General features: G+C 41.8%; 2 protein-coding genes across 2 annotated transcripts in view; both read right to left on the minus strand.

Annotated features, from left to right (window-relative positions):
* Positions 1-20,219, minus strand: part of JMJD1C (jumonji domain containing 1C) — a 1,023,975-nt gene that overhangs the window by 480,811 nt on the left and 522,945 nt on the right. The window lies entirely within an intron of this gene.
* Positions 1-20,219, minus strand: part of LOC142502123 (disintegrin and metalloproteinase domain-containing protein 10-like) — a 440,300-nt gene that overhangs the window by 52,081 nt on the left and 368,000 nt on the right. The window contains exon 13 of the mRNA XM_075612980.1: positions 10,344-10,443. Within this exon, the coding sequence (XP_075469095.1) occupies positions 10,344-10,443 (100 nt within the window). The remainder of the gene's footprint in view (positions 1-10,343; positions 10,444-20,219) is intronic.

The following is a 20,219-nucleotide window of genomic DNA, read 5'->3' on the forward strand; positions in this document are numbered from 1 at the left end:
AAGGTAGAAATTCTCTTTAGGCGAGAGAGTGAAATAAAGATGGGTGTTCGCATCCCTAAAGGTTCCCCCAGCCTGAATAGGAAGGCTAATCCAAAAGACCCAGGGTTTTGGGTGTTACCTGGCAAGGGAAAGGGCAGAAAATTGTAAAGTTAAGCCGAGCTGGCCAGGCTATAAGATCTAGATTCCACAAAACAAAAATAGGAGCGCATGAAAATGAAACCAGAAGAAACCAGAATTAATACAAATATTTTTATCATGAAAAATCATTCATCATACAAAAAATACACATAATACAGTAATATAATAATAACCTTGTCTAAATTGACACAAATAAATTATGCACGAGCCCTAGCCACACAGGAATAATGGATGTAAACACCCAAATGCATAACCCTAGATTGTGACAGGGAAGGAGAGGTGCTAGGAATGCAGGATGTTATAGAACAAACAGACCTTAGGCCCTAGAATTCCCCTTTGTGCTCCTCGTGGCAGATAGGGCTCCACCAGCTACACAAACTGACCGTCGTCACGGACGTGCGTCGCTGCGTTATGACATCACCAACATGTTTCGTGTCACATGACACTTCATCAGGGCTTGGCCATAGACACTCAGAGAGGCACTAATATACCTCCCCTGGTTCCTATATTAACCAATTGGGAACCATGTCTTATTTCAGGCTATCAAACCATCCAATCAACTGCTCACATACTAATTGACAAATCAATATAACTAAATGCTAACAGTAAATTATAAAAATGATAATAAATACATGACACTTACAAAATAATACCCACACAAATACATAACATGACAGAACTTAAAATAATAAACTATAATTGATTTAAAAATAAATTTAAAATGACACATATAAATAAAAACAATTTAAAATACTTGGAACCAAAGCAATGGACTATTAATTAGTCTATTGTTCCTCATGATGCAACATAATTATAATGAATTAATTTGTAAACATAAAAATATTCAGAGCTATTTAAGCTCTAGACTCCTTACAATTACATCATTGTCCATACCTTAAAAAAATATAAAAATATAAAAATATATATATTATAAAGAACAAGAGATAAACACAATTATCACAGCTTGTCCTGATTAACCTATGAGTGTCAGAGTAAAACCTCGCAGATAAATAAACAGATAAATACCCCCTTAACTAGATTAATTTTTTTTAAAAATAAAAATTAGAACCATATGGACATAAATCTACATTCATCACACACTGAGTACTTATATAATCCATAAAAAATAATTATATGGTACTATCTAATGTGATAAAAGCCTTAGTAGGAGATGTTAAAAATTACATGTGTTTATACATACATCGCAGCCTGCTGTATAACTAGATGAGTCAGAGCTATGCTCGCAGGACTCAATAACTTTATATCAAAATCTGTTCCATATTATCATTAGGTGAATAAATTTCACAAATAACCATATTAGCAAAAATCCTAGGAAAATAACTTCATTAACCCCCCGGAGTAATAATGAACTTAGTGACTAGTCTCATACCACCCCAGGGGAATTGGATATCATTTTTGAAGTTATTTGGAAGTTATTTTGGAAAGTTATTTTAGAAAAGGGGCCAATTCTATCTGCTCATTTAACCCACCGGGTGACTTGCTTTCCAGTGTATAAATCCAGAATTGTTCCCTTTGGAGCAGGAAATTGTCCCTATCACCCCTCCTGGGATCCCTGGATACTACTTCAATTCCCCTAAAGCGTAGGGTATCTGACTCTCCTTTATGGTGGGTTAAAAAATGTTGAGCTAGATTATGGATAGTTTTGCCCTTCTCTAAATTAAGTCGTGCATTTTTAATCCCATTAATGTGCTCACCAATACGCACTTTAAGTGGTCTGATGGTTTTCCCTACATAAATTAATGGACATGAACAATTGATAACATATACAACAAACGTAGTTGAACAGTTTATAAAATGATTCACCACATATTCCTTCCCATTGTTGCTATTACAGATCACTTTATCCTTGCTCATATGTTTGCAAACCACACATCTGCCACATGTATAGTTGCCCATTGGTTTAGCAAGAAAGTTGCCACTTACAGTATGATTTTTATTGTTTTCGCTAGTGGCCTTCTTCAGAGCGCTAGGTGCCAGCCAATTTTTAATATTTTTGGCTTTTCTGACGGCAACTTTGGGCCTAGAGGGCAACGTTTCCTTTAGAATGGGATCCATTTTCAGGATATCCCAGTGTCTATTAAGAATCCCTCTTATCTTATTTTCCTGTCTGCAAAAACCTGTCACGAAAATGGGTGTATCACTAAAAACCTTTTTCTTTTTAACCAGTTGTTTAGATTTTGGAATAAGTAATTCCTTCCGAGACATTCCTCTACTCTTTTTAATAGATTTACTTATAAGTTCCTCATCATATCCTTTTTCTTTAAACCTAGTAGCAAGACTTAGTGTTTGTGTGTCAAAATTAGTGATTTGTGAACAATTCCTACGGACATGCAACATTTGCCCATATGGAATATTATCTAACCAGAAGATGGAATGGTTACTGTTGCTGTCCAAATAGGAATTGACATCTGCTGTTTTGAAAAACATTTTCGTGACAATATTGTTATCCTGAATGGTAATTTTCAGGTCTAGGAAATTAATTTCACTATTATTATTTTCCCCACTGGAAGTCAGATTTCTCTCATTATTATTTATACTTCTAATAAATGAATCCAGGTCATCCTGTGTACCTGACCAGATGATCAAGATATCATCTATATACCGTCGGTAATATTTAAGATATTTACCATAGGCATTGTTGTTCCAAATAACATCTAGTTCCCACTTTCCCAAAAACAAACCAGCGTAATTGGGAGCGAAACGTGTCCCCATGGCCGTCCCAGTGGTCTGGAGATAGAATTGTCCCTCAAAAGAAAAATAATTATGATGAAGTATAAAATTAACACTGTCTATAATAAATTTCTGTTGTACATCGGTTAAAGAATTATCATTGTGCAAAAAATGGGTGATTGCTTCCAAACCTTGGGTGTGACGTATGCAGGTATAGAGAGAGGCTACATCTAAAGTAACCAAGATGTAATTCTCCTCCCAAGTAATATTTTGTAAGGAATTTAATACATCCATACTGTCACGTAAAAAAGAGGGTAGTGCTGCAGTAAGGGGTGCCAAAAAATAATCAACATATTGTGATAAATTAGCAGTGATGGAATCAATCCCCGACACAATGGGACGGCCAGGGGGACTCTCTAATGTCTTATGTATCTTTGGTATGTGATACAGAATGGGAACACGTGGACAGACCTTATACATATAGGAAAATTCTTTACCTGACAGTACCCCTAGATTGAGTGCTTTGCTTAGGAAATCTTTAATAATGCATTGATATTTCAGTGTGGGATCACCTAGTAATTTTTCATATTAGATACTATCATTCAGAAGACGATGTGCTTGGTTAATGACAATTTAAGCCACCAAGAGAGACGAGCTTTAAAAGAATTACATTCGAATGGTTACCTTATCATACGACAAGCGGATAAGGGGGGTGGGACAGTCCTGCAAAATAGGGAGGACTATATTAAATATAGTCCTCCCTATTTTTCAGGACTGTCCCACCCCCCTTATCCGCTTGTCGTATGATAAGGTCACCATTCGAATGTAATTCTTTTAAAGCTCGTCTCTCTTGGTGGCTTAAATTGTCATTAACCATACATGAACGTTTGTTTTTACACATTAACTGCAGATCCTTTTCTACAAGTTTACCAAAAAGCTCCACATAAGGACCTTTGGATTCATAGGGATAAAATAAACTGTTAGGTCTATATGGTGTATGCATAATGGTTTTAGCATCTTCACTTTCCAAATAAAGACCCAACAGATCCTGCAGAGTATCTATATCTTGTGATGCTTGTGAATTCCCACAGCTAGAGTTGTCTATACTGTCAATAGCCCTAACTCTACTGTTATCTTCCACAAGTTCCAACATATCACAATAGAATGATGAATCAACATTCATTGCCGCACCTATTACGCCTTCATCCATCAAATCATTATCAATGATGATTGATGGTGTATAGGTGTCCCCCATTATCTGTATAGATTCCTGTAAACCTCCACACGATTTGTCATATTTCTTAGAGATCTTTGCATAATGTCTTTTTAATGTGATTCCAGCAGTCTCATGGGAGAAGGAGTGGCTCAGTGAGTAAAGACACTGACTGACACTGAGATTGCTGCAGGGGAGCCTGGTTCAATTCCCGGTGTTGGCTCCTTGTGACCTTGGGCAAGTCACTTTATCTCCCTGTGCCTCATGCACCAAAAACATAGATTGTAAGCTCTACGGGGCAGGGACCTGTGCCTGCAAAATGTCTCTGTAAAGCGCTGCGTACAATTAGCAGCGCTATAAAAGAACATGCTATTATTATTATGGGTATTCATTTCTGTACGTTCCTGAGCCAATTATGCAGGAAATAGATGACCACCGGCGAGAATGGTTACGCTTAGCTGTTATTGACTATTTACAACGAAAAACAAGTCACAAAGAATTCATAACCGAGTCCCTAATATGGTCTATTATGGGGGAGTGGATGATAGGAACTTGTATATTCAAGGATAGGGTGGAGGTACGTCAAGAAGCAGGGGTGCCCAAAAGTTTATCTGTTTGGGTAGAAGATTTTGAAAGGCGGCCTGTTAAGAAGCCAGGCCCGCTGTATTATAATTAGAAAAGTTCTGATAGCATTGTTAATTGTTTACACCATCACTGATATCAGTGGATGACATGCATTAATTATGTTTTGTAATTTCTGTCATTCTGCAGTCTTCCAGGATGACAGAGGGTGCTGTAAATTCGGACCCAAGCAAGGTCGTTGGGATTTTCACCCAGGAGAGAATATAACAGGGTATGTCTGTACCTGTTTCTCTCCACATAGTGTATCTGCTATGTAAGTCCTGTTAAGATCCAGGCCTTAGCAGGTTAATCTATGGGCCATTGACCCCCCTTCTGCTTCCCCAGAAAGTGATGCAGAATGCCCTGCTATTAAGTACCTTTCAAGATATCTCTGCCTGTGTCAGTTCCTGGGCAGGAGGGAGGTAATTGTGCAGTGATGGGTGCTGACACCTACACTCCGTGGGTTCCATCACCACTGGAGGCGCTGACACCACCATAAAGAACCCAGAGACCTGTGCGAGCCAGTCCTGTTCCTGTCTCTTTACCATCTGGCAGACAACTCAGACCTCCTGCAAACCTACAGGTAGAGAACCATACCATCGTGGTAATGTGCCCACTCCCATACACTGGTCCCTAAGTGAGGTTGGGGGGGGAAGGGGGGACATGTTTTACACATGAGAGAGAAAACTGGGAATTATGCAAAATATATATTTTATCCCTCCCCCTAAAAGCAGCATTACCTTTAAAATCCTGTGTGTTTTTGAAGTGAAACGTCTTTAGTGGCACCTACTACATTTTGATGGGACAAAACTTTCTCATGGAGACGAAAATGTGAAATGGAAATGACATAATGTACGTGTACGAGCGGCTCCGCTGGATAATGTAACAGTCACTCGCGCATGCGCAGATGCGGTATACGCTGCCCGCTCATGCCTTGCATGCACAGAATCGGATCGCGATGTAAATGACCAAATAATTTTAATAACACTCACACGGCCATGTGAGAGCAAAAACCCATAATGGGAAGTGTCTTTAGATCCCCAGCCACATATGCTACTTCGTTCAGCTGCGGTGGCTGCCTGCTCTCAAAAGACCTCCGCAGAGCTACACGTTTCGTCGTTACTCTTCCTCAGGTTCTGGCGGAGGTGGGGCTTGTGCTTCTCATTTATGCATCAACATTAGTGCTCGACACCTACGATTGGCTAGTAACACCTCTCTACAATTATGGTTGATTGCAGTGCTTAAAGACATCTGTTAACCCAATGATGAAAGCAGGGAAGAGTCCCTTGGATAGATTTAAAATGCATAATTCATGTTAAAAAACATAATCCATGCTGAACGAAGTAGCTGCTCGTGACCTTGCCAACCGGACGCGGAAGGGAGGGTTCATTCTGGGCAGGTTGCTGAGGTAAGTTGCCGTGAGTCTGCCTGTTCATTCTCCACTCCACTGTTTTTATGTAAGTGCCTCTCCTATTTGGCACGTCATTGTTATTTTTATTGTTTGATTAAACTTCATTGAATCTATTTCTGCCATCCGCATCTGTATGCTGCTGAATGAGTGACACCTGATGACCCACCGTGTACCACAACATATGTGACTGGGGATCCTCTGAGTGCCCTTCACTCACATATGGCCATGTGAGTGTAGATATTTATTACTGGCATTTATTATTACACCACAAGTCCCTACGTGCACCGATTCTGTTTTTTTCTCTATTCCCTGAGATTACCACGGTTTTGGTTGAAGGAGAAAAAGAGAAGAAAACTTTGCAGAGAAGACACCTCCCATTATGGGTTTTTGCTCTCACATGGCCGTGTGAGTGTTGTTAACATTATTTGGTCATTTACATCCACCGCCCCCCAGCCCATCCCCACCCTGTATTCACTATTGAGCTTATTGAGACAACTACTGATTGTGCTTTTCTGTTCTTGTTTTTGCGCTCACCACACCGTGTACACGAAGTGCAAAACATGCAAGTTATGTAAACATATAACACACGAATTCTATATAGATTATTATAATATAGTCACTGTAATGATTATAACAAAATAAAAGAGGGGGTGTGTGCCGAGCACACACGTTGTAACTCAAACTTCTTTGCATTTTGTCACTGAAATTGTATTTTGATTTTTATGATTTTGATTGAATGAAAGAGTTTTGACAGTAATGCCCTTTAGATACTTTACAATCCAAAATATATGTATCTTTATTTAGTTATCATAAGTCAATTATATAATCTGTGTCACTGTTGATCTTCTCCTCTCCCTCTACCATCTGTCCTCTTGATCCCATTCCCTCCCATCTCCTAAAACCTCTTTCTCCTTCTATAATCCCTACGCTCACACAGATTTTTAACTCTTCCCTCTAGTCTGGTACCTTTTCCATCCTCCTTCAAGCATACAACCGTTAAACCATTACTCAAAAACAGCAAGCTTGACCCTACCTGTCCTTGTAACTATCGACCTGTCTCCCTCCTGCCTTTTGCCTCCAAACTCCTTGAACGTCTTGTATTCTCTCGATTGCTGAATATTCTTAACACCTATTCTCTCCTAGACCCTCTACAATCTGGCTTCCGCAATGCTCACTCGACTGAAACAGCCCTCACTAAAATCACTGATGACCTCCATGCTGCCAAAGACAGAGGTCATTACACACTGCTCATATTACTCGACCTCTATGCAGCATTTGACACCATGGACCACCCTATTCTCCTTCACATTCTCCATACTCTTGGTATTCGGAACAAAGCTCTATCCTGGATTTCTTCTTACCTCTCCCATCGTACTTTCAGTGTCTCTTTTGCTAATACCTCCTCCTCCATCGATCTCTATGTGGGGGTGCCCCAGGGCTCTGTCTGGGGACCCCTTCTCTTGTCTCTTTACACACTCTTTCTAGGTGACGTAATCACATCATTTGGGTTTAAATATCACCTCTAGGCTGATGACACACAAATTTACCTTTCAACCCCTGACCTTACACCTGCTATACAGACCAAAGTTTCTGAATGTCTCTCTGGGATATCATCCTGGATGGCCATCCGCCGACTGAAACTTAACATGGCAAAAACAGAGCTCCTTATACTCCCTCCCAAACTTGGCCCTACTACCTCGTTCCACATTAGTGTTGGAAGTACCATCATTCACCCAGTAGCCCAAGCACGCTGCCTAGGGGTCACACTCGACTCCTCTCACATTCGCCCCTCACATTCAAAACATATCTAAAACTTGTCGCTTTTTCCTCCGCAATATAACAAAGATACGCCCTTTCCTCTGTTGCTCAACTGCTAAAACTATGACTCAGGCCCTAATTCTCTCCCGCCTCGATTACTGTAACCTCCTGCTGTCTGGCCTTCCTGCCTCTCACCTGTCTCCCCTACAATCTATCCTCAACTCTGCTGCCAGAATCACTCTACTATTTCCGAAATCTGTCTCAGCGTCTCCTCTGCTGAAATCACTCTCCTGGTTTCCTATCAAATCCCGCATCTCACACTCGATTCTCCTCCTCACTTTTAAAGCTTTACACTCATCTGCTCCTCCTTACATCTCAGCCCTAATTTCTCGCTATGCACCATCCCGACTCTTGCGTTCTGCCCAAGGATGTCATCTCTCTACCCCCTTTGTATCTAAAGCCCTGTCCCGCCTTAAACCTTTCTCACTTTCCGCTCCGCACCTCTGGAATGCCCTTCACCTCAATACCCGACTCGCACCCTCCCTACCCACCTTTAAGACCCACCTTAAGACACACTTGCTTAAAAAAACATATGAGTACACCGTGGCTAATACTATACATAATACATAAAGCTTGGCCCCCTGCAGACGCACTTACCAGAACGCCCTCCTACTGTCTCTGTACGTTCTCCCCACCAATTAGATTGTAAGCTCCCTAGAGCAGGGACTCCTCTTCCGAAAATGTTACTTTTATGTCTGAAGCTCTTACACCCATGATCTGTTATTTGTATTATTTGTTATTTATATGATTGTCACATGTATTACTTATGTGAAGCGCTATGTACACTAATGGCGCTATATAAATAAAGACATACATAGATACATACATCTATTCCAACTACTGTAATACTAGGGACATTTTTGCTGAAAAAATAAAATAAAAATACACTCTCAAAAGTCTTTAATTCAATCAAAATCATATAAATCAAAATACAATTTCAGTGTCAAAACGCAAAGAAGTTTTGCTTACAATGCGTGTGCACACACCTTTTTTCCCCCTTCAGTTTTGTAGTATTAGATACCTACTGCATTCCCCCCCCCCACTCTTTATACCATTTTTAATGCTTTTTAATGTATTAAGCCTCCTTGGGTTGCTATAGCAACCATTTAGAAAGCCACGGCACTTCCTATTTTGAAATAGGCAGCCATATTGGGTGCCCTGGGAAGTCGGATGTTTCCCAATCACAGGATAATGAATCAATTGGCAGCTTAGATTATTCAATTGCTTAAAGGTAAGCAATGGCTTCATCTAATTAATAAAAAATAAATATTTTTTTTTAAATTGCAAGGGTTAAAGGTATAACTTTAATGCTCTAGTGAATACAGTGTTATTATTAAAGCTGCAAAAAAAGCAATATCCTACTGTACATGTGTATTTTTATTAAATAAATCAGTTTTGTACTATGAGAAGATACTAGTAGCATTTAAAAATAACAACAACTCTGAATGACATTTTTTATGTATTATAATGTAACAAGCATTTGTTTTCTATAGGAACCATTTACAGAGTCACATCCCCTTCCTCTTCTGGTACAGGCTCTGGCACACCCCTCTTTGAGCCCTGCCCTCTCTCTAGCAGGAAGGGAGGGTGTCAGAAGAAAAAAGAAACCTATGTGCACTCGCTAATCACGAAAGAGGGCTAGGAAGCATTCAATCCTAGGGAAACCCCTATATAGCCACTCACTAATATACTAAAAAATAACTCTCTCTAGCAGTGCAGAAATGTTATCTAGTGACTGCTTGGTCACATGATCTTCCCCATAGAACTTTGGGTCTTTGGTCCTCTTCTGCTGCACTGACGGCTATTCAGTGAACCCCCGAGCCAAATCTTCGCCGATCGATCACAGGAGAACGGATCGATCGGCAACTTAGCTAATTACTGATCATATTGTGGATTGTATTGCTGTACATATTAAAGGGGGGGGGGGGGGGGAACGGCAGCTTGCACTGCTGCTTTAACATGCGTTAACTTGGTTATCGTTAAATAGACTAATACGCTTGGTGAATCTTACCCTTTAATTTTTTAAACCGTTTTATGTTTTAGATTTTTTGGAATATGCTTGTCCTTTGCAGCTTTGAATTCATTGTACTGCACTAGGTTGCAGTTAGATTCTGTATTCATTCATATCTTTCTGTTGCTTCTTCACTTAGATGTGGTATCAGAGGTGACTAAAATCAAGTGTATTCTTCAAGACTGCAGTTGTAAAAATGCTACAGTAGGTATAGTAATGTTTTACATATATATCAGGCTTTACTTTTCCCTCTGGTGATATGCTGCATCAACACTGCCATTGATTCCTATGACAATTATGTGATATTCTGTGTTATAACATCATATGTGTTATTTGGAGGAATAATATCACACCCAACATTTGTAGCTGTTCTTTTTCTCAATTAAAAATGATCTAGTTTTACATATTACTACAATATTATAAAGATTCCAAAGTCTTACCTGGTTTTTGACAGCATAGCTGGCATTTTTCATGGATGGAGACACTATCACAATCACATTGTTGTAAACCAAATTTTACGCAAATTGATTGACGGCACATCTAGGGAAAACATCATATATAATTTAGGTTACTTCAATCAGAATGTAAAATCTAATAAAGACGTCATGCACATTCAATACGTAAATCAGCAGATGAAGAATCATCAATTCTATATTATAAAGAAGTAGCACTACGGGGAATGCCATGTAGCAGGTAAGACCATTGAGTTAGGAAGGGGTAGTGGTGCAATGAGAGAGGACTAAGAGAGGCAGTGAATAAACACAGAAGGGACTTACAGGAGACATGCCTACCAAGGCTGATTAGTTCTGCTTCCTGATTGTTCATTATCTGCTGGTATCCTCCATATCTGGAATAATTTTGTATTACCTTCACACTTCAATATACTTAAATTATTTCTCTGGTGGCTTCACCTCTGAGACTTCTGGTACTTGCCATTCAAAGCACACTCCTGAACAAGCCTGATGAGGGGAGGGCATCCATATCCTCTTAAAAAGTTATGTGCACCATACTTTACAGAAAGTGGATATCAATCTTGTGTGAGGTGATACCTTGTTTTAAGAAGCATCATTCCTATCAAATGAAGACCACAATAATTGTGGTAAAGTACAGGTTATGAGGGGGACTTTCCCAAAAGATATATATTGTCTAATTTTGATTTAATTTTCAAGCAACCAACTTCCATTCTAGATGATTATATATTTCTGGGAGCTTGGAATAAAATTATTGACAATTGCTCATTTTAGTTGATGATGAGCTTGCTTATATCCACCATAGGGGTGCACTCATCTCATTAGATACCTCTATCAATGAACTCAAGGGAAATTAGAACCTTTTGAGACATCGAATGCATTTCTAGAAAAGGACAAGGAAATACAAATTAAGATTGATAAACTAGAAGAAAATATTATTTCAGTAAAACAGAGGAAGTATTTGAGACACAAAAATGATTATGAAACAAGTAAAATGAGACATTGGTCAAGACTAGGGAGTATGAACCCTAGATATGCTTCTTTCTCTAGAGGGGAAAAGTCATATGAGGAAGGATTTTCAGGGACATTTAAACGTGAATCGGTTCAGATTGTTCCCTCTAGACGAAAGCAATCCCCACTACATAATGAAAAATAGAAATGATTATGTTTTACCAATCCAACAATGATTTTCAGCATTAAAATAGGCGACCTAATCCAGGACACCATGATTACCTTAGAAGACCACACTACTGGTATATACAGAACCACACATATCAAAATAAGGAGGATTTTTCTTTTTTTAGATAATCGAATCCACAACAACCAGTTAGACAAATCACAACCTTGGTTAAGGCCATTGGCCAGTTGTGCCCAAAGAAACAGATTTTCCCTCTCGGGGAGACAAGCCCGGTGGCATCCCCCCTGACGAGATAAAAAAGGGAAAGTATAGGAGAGGTATCAGAGGAGGCAAATGTTCGCCACAAAAGATGAAATTATTGACACAAAAGGTATCTTTGTGTAGCATTGCTGGGTGTGGCTACTATTCTACCCTATACTGACATATCAGTCCTGGTAACAGCAGGCTGTGTTGGGATCAATCATAGGTTTTCCCCACTCAGGCAGTACCCTTGAGTGACAGGGGAGGAGGTGGGATTAGGTATGAGGTTGTCCAATCCTGGGTTCAGACCTGGTACCCTTCCCCTACTGTACTCAAGGGGGATGCATCTCCAAATTGTTAGTTGGCCTCTACCTTTGAGAGAGACAGGGTGTCACAACCAGGCTGCTGTTTACTGGCAGGCACAGGTTCCCTTCAGGATAGAGGGTGATTTGTGAGGAGGGAGGATGGGGGAGACGAATGGGGAGAGGGGGGTGGGAGGAGAGGGAGGAAAGGAAGGAGAGGGAGGGGAAAGAGGATGGGGAGAGGGAGAGAGAGAGGATGGGGGGAGGGAGAGAGAGGATGGAGGAGAGGAAGGGAGAGAGAGAGGATGGAGGGAGAGGGAGGCAGGGCAGAGGGAGGAGAGAGGATGGGGACAGGGAGGAGAGGATGGGGGGAGAGTGAGTAGAGAATGAAGGGAGGGTGGAGAGAGAATGGGAGAAAGGGAGGACAGAGGATGGGGGGACAGGGAGGAGAGAGGATGGGGAGAGGGAGGAGAGAGGATGGGGGAGAGGGAGGAGAGAGGATAGGGGAGAGGGAGGAGAGAGGATTGGGGAGAGAGAGGAAAGCAAAAGGTGGTGGGGGGGGGGCACAGTTTGAGATTTAATTTGTTTACTAAATATTTTTTTATTTTTTTTTTGCATTGTTTTTCAATGTTTTTATTAGGCATTTAGATATTACAGTTTACAAGCCATATAACATCGCCTAACATTTTTCAAGATAACACATTTTTTTTTGGGGGGGGGAAACAGAGTGGCAACCGCAGTTGTCAGGAGGAAAAGGGGGAAGGGTGGTGTCTTCCGAGAGTGAAGACCTAGAGGGGGGGGGAGGGAGGGGTGTGGGAAAGAGGATGGGGAAGAGAAGGGGGGGAAGTAGGATAAGAGAGATAGCCCATTTGACTGGTGAGTGGATCTCTGGTTGGGGTCGTCCCTGAGTCCCTTATGGGGGGGAGAGTAGGCCTCTATCTTGTTGGGTTTGGTTGGCGATCTCTGGTGAGGAGGTACCAAGGTTCCCAGATATCTTTGTAAGCGGGGATTTTTTGCCTCACGGTGGCGGTAAGCCTTTCCATGATCATTACCTCGCTAATTCGTTTTTTAATCGTGTTCAGTGCCGGCACTGTTGTTTTCCTCCAGGAGGCCGCAATACAGCATCTCGCCGCGGTGAGAATGAAGGATATCAATTTCCTGGTGGGCCGGACTATGTGCGGCATAGGCGCAGCCAGCAGGTAGGTCAGTGGTTCAATAGGAACTTCTAGGTCCATGACCTCTTTTATCAGAATTTGGACCTTGGCCCAGTATTTCACAATTTCTGGACAGGTCCACCAGATGTGAACCATGTCCCCTCTATTACCACAGCCTCTCCAACATTGGTCTGAAGCCAGAGGGTAGATCTGGTTTAATCGTGCTGGGGTAAGATACCAGCCAAACATGATCTTATAAATGTTCTCCTTAATGGTAGTGCATAGGGAAGTTTCTGAGGCTGCCTGCCAGATTTCCTCCCAAGTCTCTCTTTCTATATTAATGTTCAGGTCAGCTGACCATCTGAGCATGTAATCATGCTGTGTGGGGGTCGTTGTGTGCATTAGTACGTTATATATATCCGAAATTAGACCCTTCTGGTAGGTCTTGGCCTCACACAGATTTTCAAACGTAGTGAGAGTGGGGTATTCTGGAAGAGGGCAGGTAGTTCGCACAAAGTTTCTAATTTGGAGGTATTTGAAGGTGTCCAATTCTTTGATTTTAAATTTGGTCCTCAGTTCTTGGTAGCTCAGGAGCTTCCCTAGGCTCAGTAGATCGACAATCGCCTCTATACCCCGTGTGTTAAAGTGGGCGAACAGTTTAGATCCACATCCCGGGGGGAATTTGGGGTTATTAACGAGTGGGGTGAGTTGGGAGCTTGTAGAGGAGAGGTTATATTTATATTTGCATCTTGACCAGATGTCCCACGTAAATCGTGAGGTCTGTAATTCAAGATTGTGTAAATGGCCATCTCCTCTGTCCAGGCTCCAGAGGCAGGCTTGCAGAGAAGGCAATTTGGCACATTGAGTCTCCATTTTCACCCAGCAACAGCGGGTCGGGTCTGAGTTCCACATTACCACCTGCTTGAGCTGTGCAGCTAGGTAGTATTTATGAAGATCAGGTACCCCCATCCCTCCTCTCGATCTAGTGGTCATCAGGACCGATCTGGCGACTCTGGGTCTCTTACCCTGCCAAATGAAGTGGAGTAATCTATTCTGTATATATTTTAGATCAGCGGCCGGAACCTGGATCGGGAGTGTCTGAAAAAGGTACAACATTCTTGGGCCTGGAGTCTGGGGGCCATCTTGCCTCTTTCCACCCGCTTCTGTAGGCCGCTTTGCGGGGGTAAAGAAGTTGTTAACTCCATGAGTCGGGGGATTTTCCCCCTTATTTGCCATCCTGATGGGTTTAGGAACCTTTTAGGGGCTTTTTATAAGTTTTTGGTCGGGCTGAAACTCCTTAAAAAGTAAGTTTATGGAGGAGGGTCTCAGGAGCTCTTCCTCTACCTGACTGTCCTGGATGACATCATAGACACGCCCCTACTAAATATTTTTTAATGTGTCCCGGTTTTTACATTTCAAAATCTAGTCACCTTACCCTAGTTGAAATTGCACAAAAGCATTATTGTCTTTAATGTATGTTTAATTAGTATGTATGTATGTATGTATGTATTTATGTATGTATGTATGTATGTATGTATGTATGGTGATATAGTCCCAGGATATTAAGGCAGCTTTCTGATGGATTTAGAACAGAAAGTGCACTCAGAGTGTAAAGGTGATCCATCCCACAGCTACACAGTTACTGAGGCTGGTAGATGGGAAATCGAGACCAGAGTTCATCGCTCCCTGCATCCAGTTTGGGGGGGACGCCCCCTTCAAGAATTGCAGTATCCAGAAGGATTGCCTGGACTCGCTTGGAACAGAGTTCCCATAACTACAAGTGCCAATGGGTCTGTCGTGCGCGTCAGTGTAGTTGACCAGGTCTGGATGCTTCAGACACTGGAGCCACACGAGGGAGTTATGCCAGGCCACAGAAATAACCGGTGCAGGGAGAGGGGTATGATACTTCACCTGCTATCCTCCGGTTTGGGGCCCACTCTCCTCGTTGGCTCCTGCGTGCCGCCGTCAAGAGGTATCTGGAAACTGGAGGGAAACGGCGCTACTGCGCATGTCCGGAAAAAAGCTCCCAGGGTAATCTTCACACAACTTTATTGAACACACACAGGGCTACACCAGCATCTCCCCCTCTACGCGTTTCACCCTTTCACAGAGGGCTTCGTCTCGGAGTGGGGAGAGGTGGTGACAGCCTCTTAAATAGCCTAAAAGCCCGCGAAAGCGGATTTAAAAGATGTTAACCACTTCAGTACTAAACAGTTTTTTTACAAGAGTCTCATTACAAATGAATCGTCATATATGCATTGTTCCCTTAAGACATCTCTAGGTATATAACATACCAACCCAGGGGATAACCAGATAATAAACATACATAAAGATAAGACTGTTTGGCTGCATACTGAGGGTGTATAAATGCACTTAAAATGCTAGAAACAACACTGCAGGAAAAAACAAAAAACAAAACATTATCCACATTTCTCCTATATGGAACCAAACTAGTATAAATCCATTATTTAAACTTATAAGGACTTCATAATCTACATAAGCCATAGTTATTCAACCCTATGCCGTTTGGCCACGGAGTGCTGGGAAAGGTTTAAAAGCAAGCAAAAGAAAAGGGGGAGGGGGAGGGGAAGGGGGAGGGGGAGGGATGTGTGGAAAGGGGGGGGGGGAAAGGGGGGGGGGGAGGGGGTGAGGGAGGGGGGGGGGAAGGGATGTGTGAAAGGGGAGGGGGGAAGGGGTGTGGGAAGGGAGGGGTGTGGGGGAGGGGGGGGGGGGGCGGGAAACCAGACAAACACAAAAGACAAAGCGGAGGATAACAGTAAGTTCACAGTTCACATGATTTCATAATTAAATACATGTACATACATGTCTATGGGCATGCATATCTCAGGTCAAGGTTCACTGAATAATTCTAGAGGAAACATCGCAGATCCCAATCCACATTAAGTCCGTTGGGTTGTAGTGTATTTAAAGTGTGTATCCAGTGTGCCTCTCGTTGATGTAAGAGCTTCTTCCTATCCCCTCCTCGTGGGGGGATGGCTATGTGTTCAATTGCACAGCAATGGAAATTATCTACTGTACCCAACGGACAGTTATTAAAGTGAATTGGTACCGGATGCGTCATGTCTTTGTTTTTTATTAACCTAAGATGTTCTAGAATGCGGACTTTCAGGGCTCTACTCGTTAGGCCCACATATTGCTTTTTACATCCGCATTGTAACAGGTAAACCACAAAATTAGTTTGACATGACATGAACGATTTAATTTGATATTTGTGTCTATCCTCTTTGTTGGAGAAATGCGTAGTCTTAATCATTCTAGGGCAAATTTTGCAATGTCCACATTTATAAGATCCAATCAATCTTGGAAAAAATGAACGTTTGGTTTTGCTATCATTAGTTGTTTTCAACTAGGGACAGTGTGGTCCAATGTTTGCGTATTATGGCTTTGATAGAGTTCGCTTGTTCGCTAAAGTTAGTGATAAAGAATGGCGCTTCTGTGTTCACGACAGGTATGTCTTTGGCACTACCCCCTAATGACATGTTGATAAGAGTATTCCTATCCGTATGTAGTGCATGCTGGTATGCCTGCTCAAGATTCGTATCGTCATACCCCCTCGACAGGAACCTCTCTCTCATCTCATCCGCCCTGTGGACAAAGGCCTCCAACGTCGAGCAGTTCCGGCGTAAACGCAGGAACTGCCCCCTTGGAATGCCTCTGACCAGAGGGCGTGCGTGACAGCTTTTTGCATGAAGTAATGAATTCCTGGCATTCTCTTTCCTGAAAATATCTGATTGGATCTTATACTCAATATCTACATATAAATTAAGGTCCAAAAATTGGATTTGATTTTGATTATATGTATGAGTAAATTTCAGATTCAGTGTGTTTTTTGCCAGGTATTCAATAAACTTCAACAGGTCCTCCTCCCCACCACTCCAGATCAAGATCAGGTCATCAATGTAGCGTTTGTAAAACACCACATGATGCCTGAAAGGATTAGAATCTCCAAACACGTGGGCCATTCTTTATCACTAACTTTAGCGAACAAGCGAACTCTATCAAAGCCATAATACGCAAACATTGGACCACACTGTCCCTAGATCCATTATTGAGTAAAATGGTGTGTGTAGGACCAAAGATAGTGTTTCGTAGAGCCCCTACATTAGGGAACATGCTGGCACCCAGTATGTTGAAAACAACTAATGATAGCAAAACCAAACGTTCATTTTTTCCAAGATTGATTGGATCTTATAAATGTGGACATTGCAAAATTTGCCCTAGAATGATTAAGACTACGCATTTCTCCAACAAAGAGGATAGACACAAATATCAAATTAAATCGTTCATGTCATGTCAAACTAATTTTGTGGTTTACCTGTTACAATGCGGATGTAAAAAGCAATATGTGGGCCTAACGAGTAGAGCCCTGAAAGTCCGCATTCTAGAACATCTTAGGTTAATAAAAAACAAAGACATGACGCATCCGGTACCAATTCACTTTAATAACTGTCCGTTGGGTACAGTAGATAATTTCCATTGCTGTGCAATTGAACACATAGCCATCCCCCCACGAGGAGGGGATAGGAAGAAGCTCTTACATCAACGAGAGGCACACTGGATACACACTTTAAATACACTACAACCCAACGGACTTAATGTGGATTGGGATCTGCGATGTTTCCTCTAGAATTATTCAGTGAACCTTGACCTGAGATATGCATGCCCATAGACATGTATGTACATGTATTTAATTATGAAATCATGTGAACTGTGAACTTACTGTTATCCTCCGCTTTGTCTTTTGTGTTTGTCTGGTTTCCCGCCCCCCCCCCCCCCTCCCCACACCCCTCCCTTCCCACACCCCTTCCCCCCTCCCCTTTCACACATCCCTTCCCCCCCCCCTCCCCCCCCCCTCCCCCCCCCTTTCCCCCCCCCCCCTTTCCCCCCCCCCCCCTTTCCACACATCCCTCCCCCTCCCCCTCCCCCTTCCCCTCCCCCTCCCCCTTTTCTTTTGCTTGCTTTTAAACCTTTCCCAGCACTCCGTGGCCAAACGGCATAGGGTTGAATAACTATGGCTTATGTAGATTATGAAGTCCTTATAAGTTTAAATAATGGATTTATACTAGTTTGGTTCCATATAGGAGAAATGTGGATAATGTTTTGTTTTTTGTTTTTTCCTGCAGTGTTGTTTCTAGCATTTTAAGTGCATTTATACACCCTCAGTATGCAGCCAAACAGTCTTATCTTTATGTATGTTTATTATCTGGTTATCCCCTGGGTTGGTATGTTATATACCTAGAGATGTCTTAAGGGAACAATGCATATATGACGATTCATTTGTAATGAGACTCTTGTAAAAAAACTGTTTAGTACTGAAGTGGTTAACATCTTTTAAATCCGCTTTCGCGGGCTTTTAGGCTATTTAAGAGGCTGTCACCACCTCTCCCCACTCCGAGACGAAGCCCTCTGTGAAAGGGTGAAACGCGTAGAGGGGGAGATGCTGGTGTAGCCCTGTGTGTGTTCAATAAAGTTGTGTGAAGATTACCCTGGGAGCTTTTTTCCGGACATGCGCAGTAGCGCCGTTTCCCTCCAGTTCCCATAACTACAGATAAGGACAATTAGTTATTCCTATTGTACGTTACAATGTGTTCTGTATAAAAACTGGTAACTGGAGATAGCCAGCCAGTCTGTTTGTTAGACACTGTTGTATAGTTAGCCTCCCTACCGTGGAGTAGGATTTCATTTTAAGCTTTGTTTTTTCATAGTTACATAGTTAGATAGTAGATAATGTTGAAAAAAGACGTACGTCCATCAAGTTCAACCTATGCTAAATTTAGACAACAGATACTTTATCCTATACCTATACTTCCTTATTGATCCAGTGGAAGGCAAACAAAAAACCCAAATAAGGGGAAAAATAAATTCCTTCCTGACTCCAAGACTTGGCAATCGGATTAATCCCTGGATCAACATCCTTCCCATGTTTACTTATTTGGTATATCCCTGTATACCTTTCCTTTCTAAAAAGATGTCCAACCGTCTTTTGAACAAATCTATTGTATCTGCCATCACAGTCTCCATGGGTAATGAATTCCACATTTAACTTCCCTTACTGTAAAGAACCCTTTCCTTTGTTGCTGGTAATATCTCCTTTCCTCCAACCTTAAGGGATGGCCCGAGTCCTTTGTACTGCCCGTGGGATGAATAGTTCTTTTGAAAGCTCCTTGTGTTGTCCCTGAATATATTTGTATATAGTTATCATATCCCCTCTTAGACGCCTCTTTTCTAATGTAAATAAATCTAATTTAGCTAAAGGGGGTGTTCCTACAAAACTGAGCAGCTTGTCAAGCAGGAAACAGGTTCGGGACGTGACTCTGAAGCCAACAATGACCGTGAGAGATCTGAAAAGTTCTGTGCCTAAGATGGGAGTCAGTGTTTACACATCAACAATAAGCTGGTCCCTACATAAAGCTGGCTTTGGATAGGTGGCAAGAAATAAGCAATTACTCAAAAAGACTAATCTTAAATCACGTATGGAGTTTGCAAAAAAGCATACAGATCATACTGCAGATGTGGAAAAAGGTTTTGTGGTCAGACGTGACAACAAATGTCCTTTTTGGTCTAAATTCCCAGAGTTGCATCTGGTGCAAGCCCAACAATGCACATCACCCAGTCAACACCATTTCAACTAACAAGCATTGTGGTGGCAACATCATGTTATGGGGATGCTTCTCTCAGATGGGACTGGGAAGCTTGTCAGGCTCGAGGGGAGAATGGATGGTGCAAAGTACAGGCAAATCCTTGAAGAAAACCTGTTTGAGTCAGTCATGATTTTGAAACTGGAGAGGAAATTCCCATATCAGCAGGACAATGACCCTAAGCACAAAGCCAAAGCCACAGTTGAGTGGTTGAACAAGAAGATCATTTGTGTTCTTGAGTGGCCCAGTCAAAGCCCTGACTTGAATCCAATTTAATATTTATGGTGAGACTTGAAGATTGCAATCCATCGACAATCCCCAACAAACATCAGAACTGGATCAATTTTCCCTTA

This window comes from Ascaphus truei, chromosome 8, assembly GCF_040206685.1.
Source record: "Ascaphus truei isolate aAscTru1 chromosome 8, aAscTru1.hap1, whole genome shotgun sequence".
In the NCBI taxonomy this organism is placed as follows: Eukaryota; Metazoa; Chordata; class Amphibia; order Anura; family Ascaphidae; genus Ascaphus; species Ascaphus truei.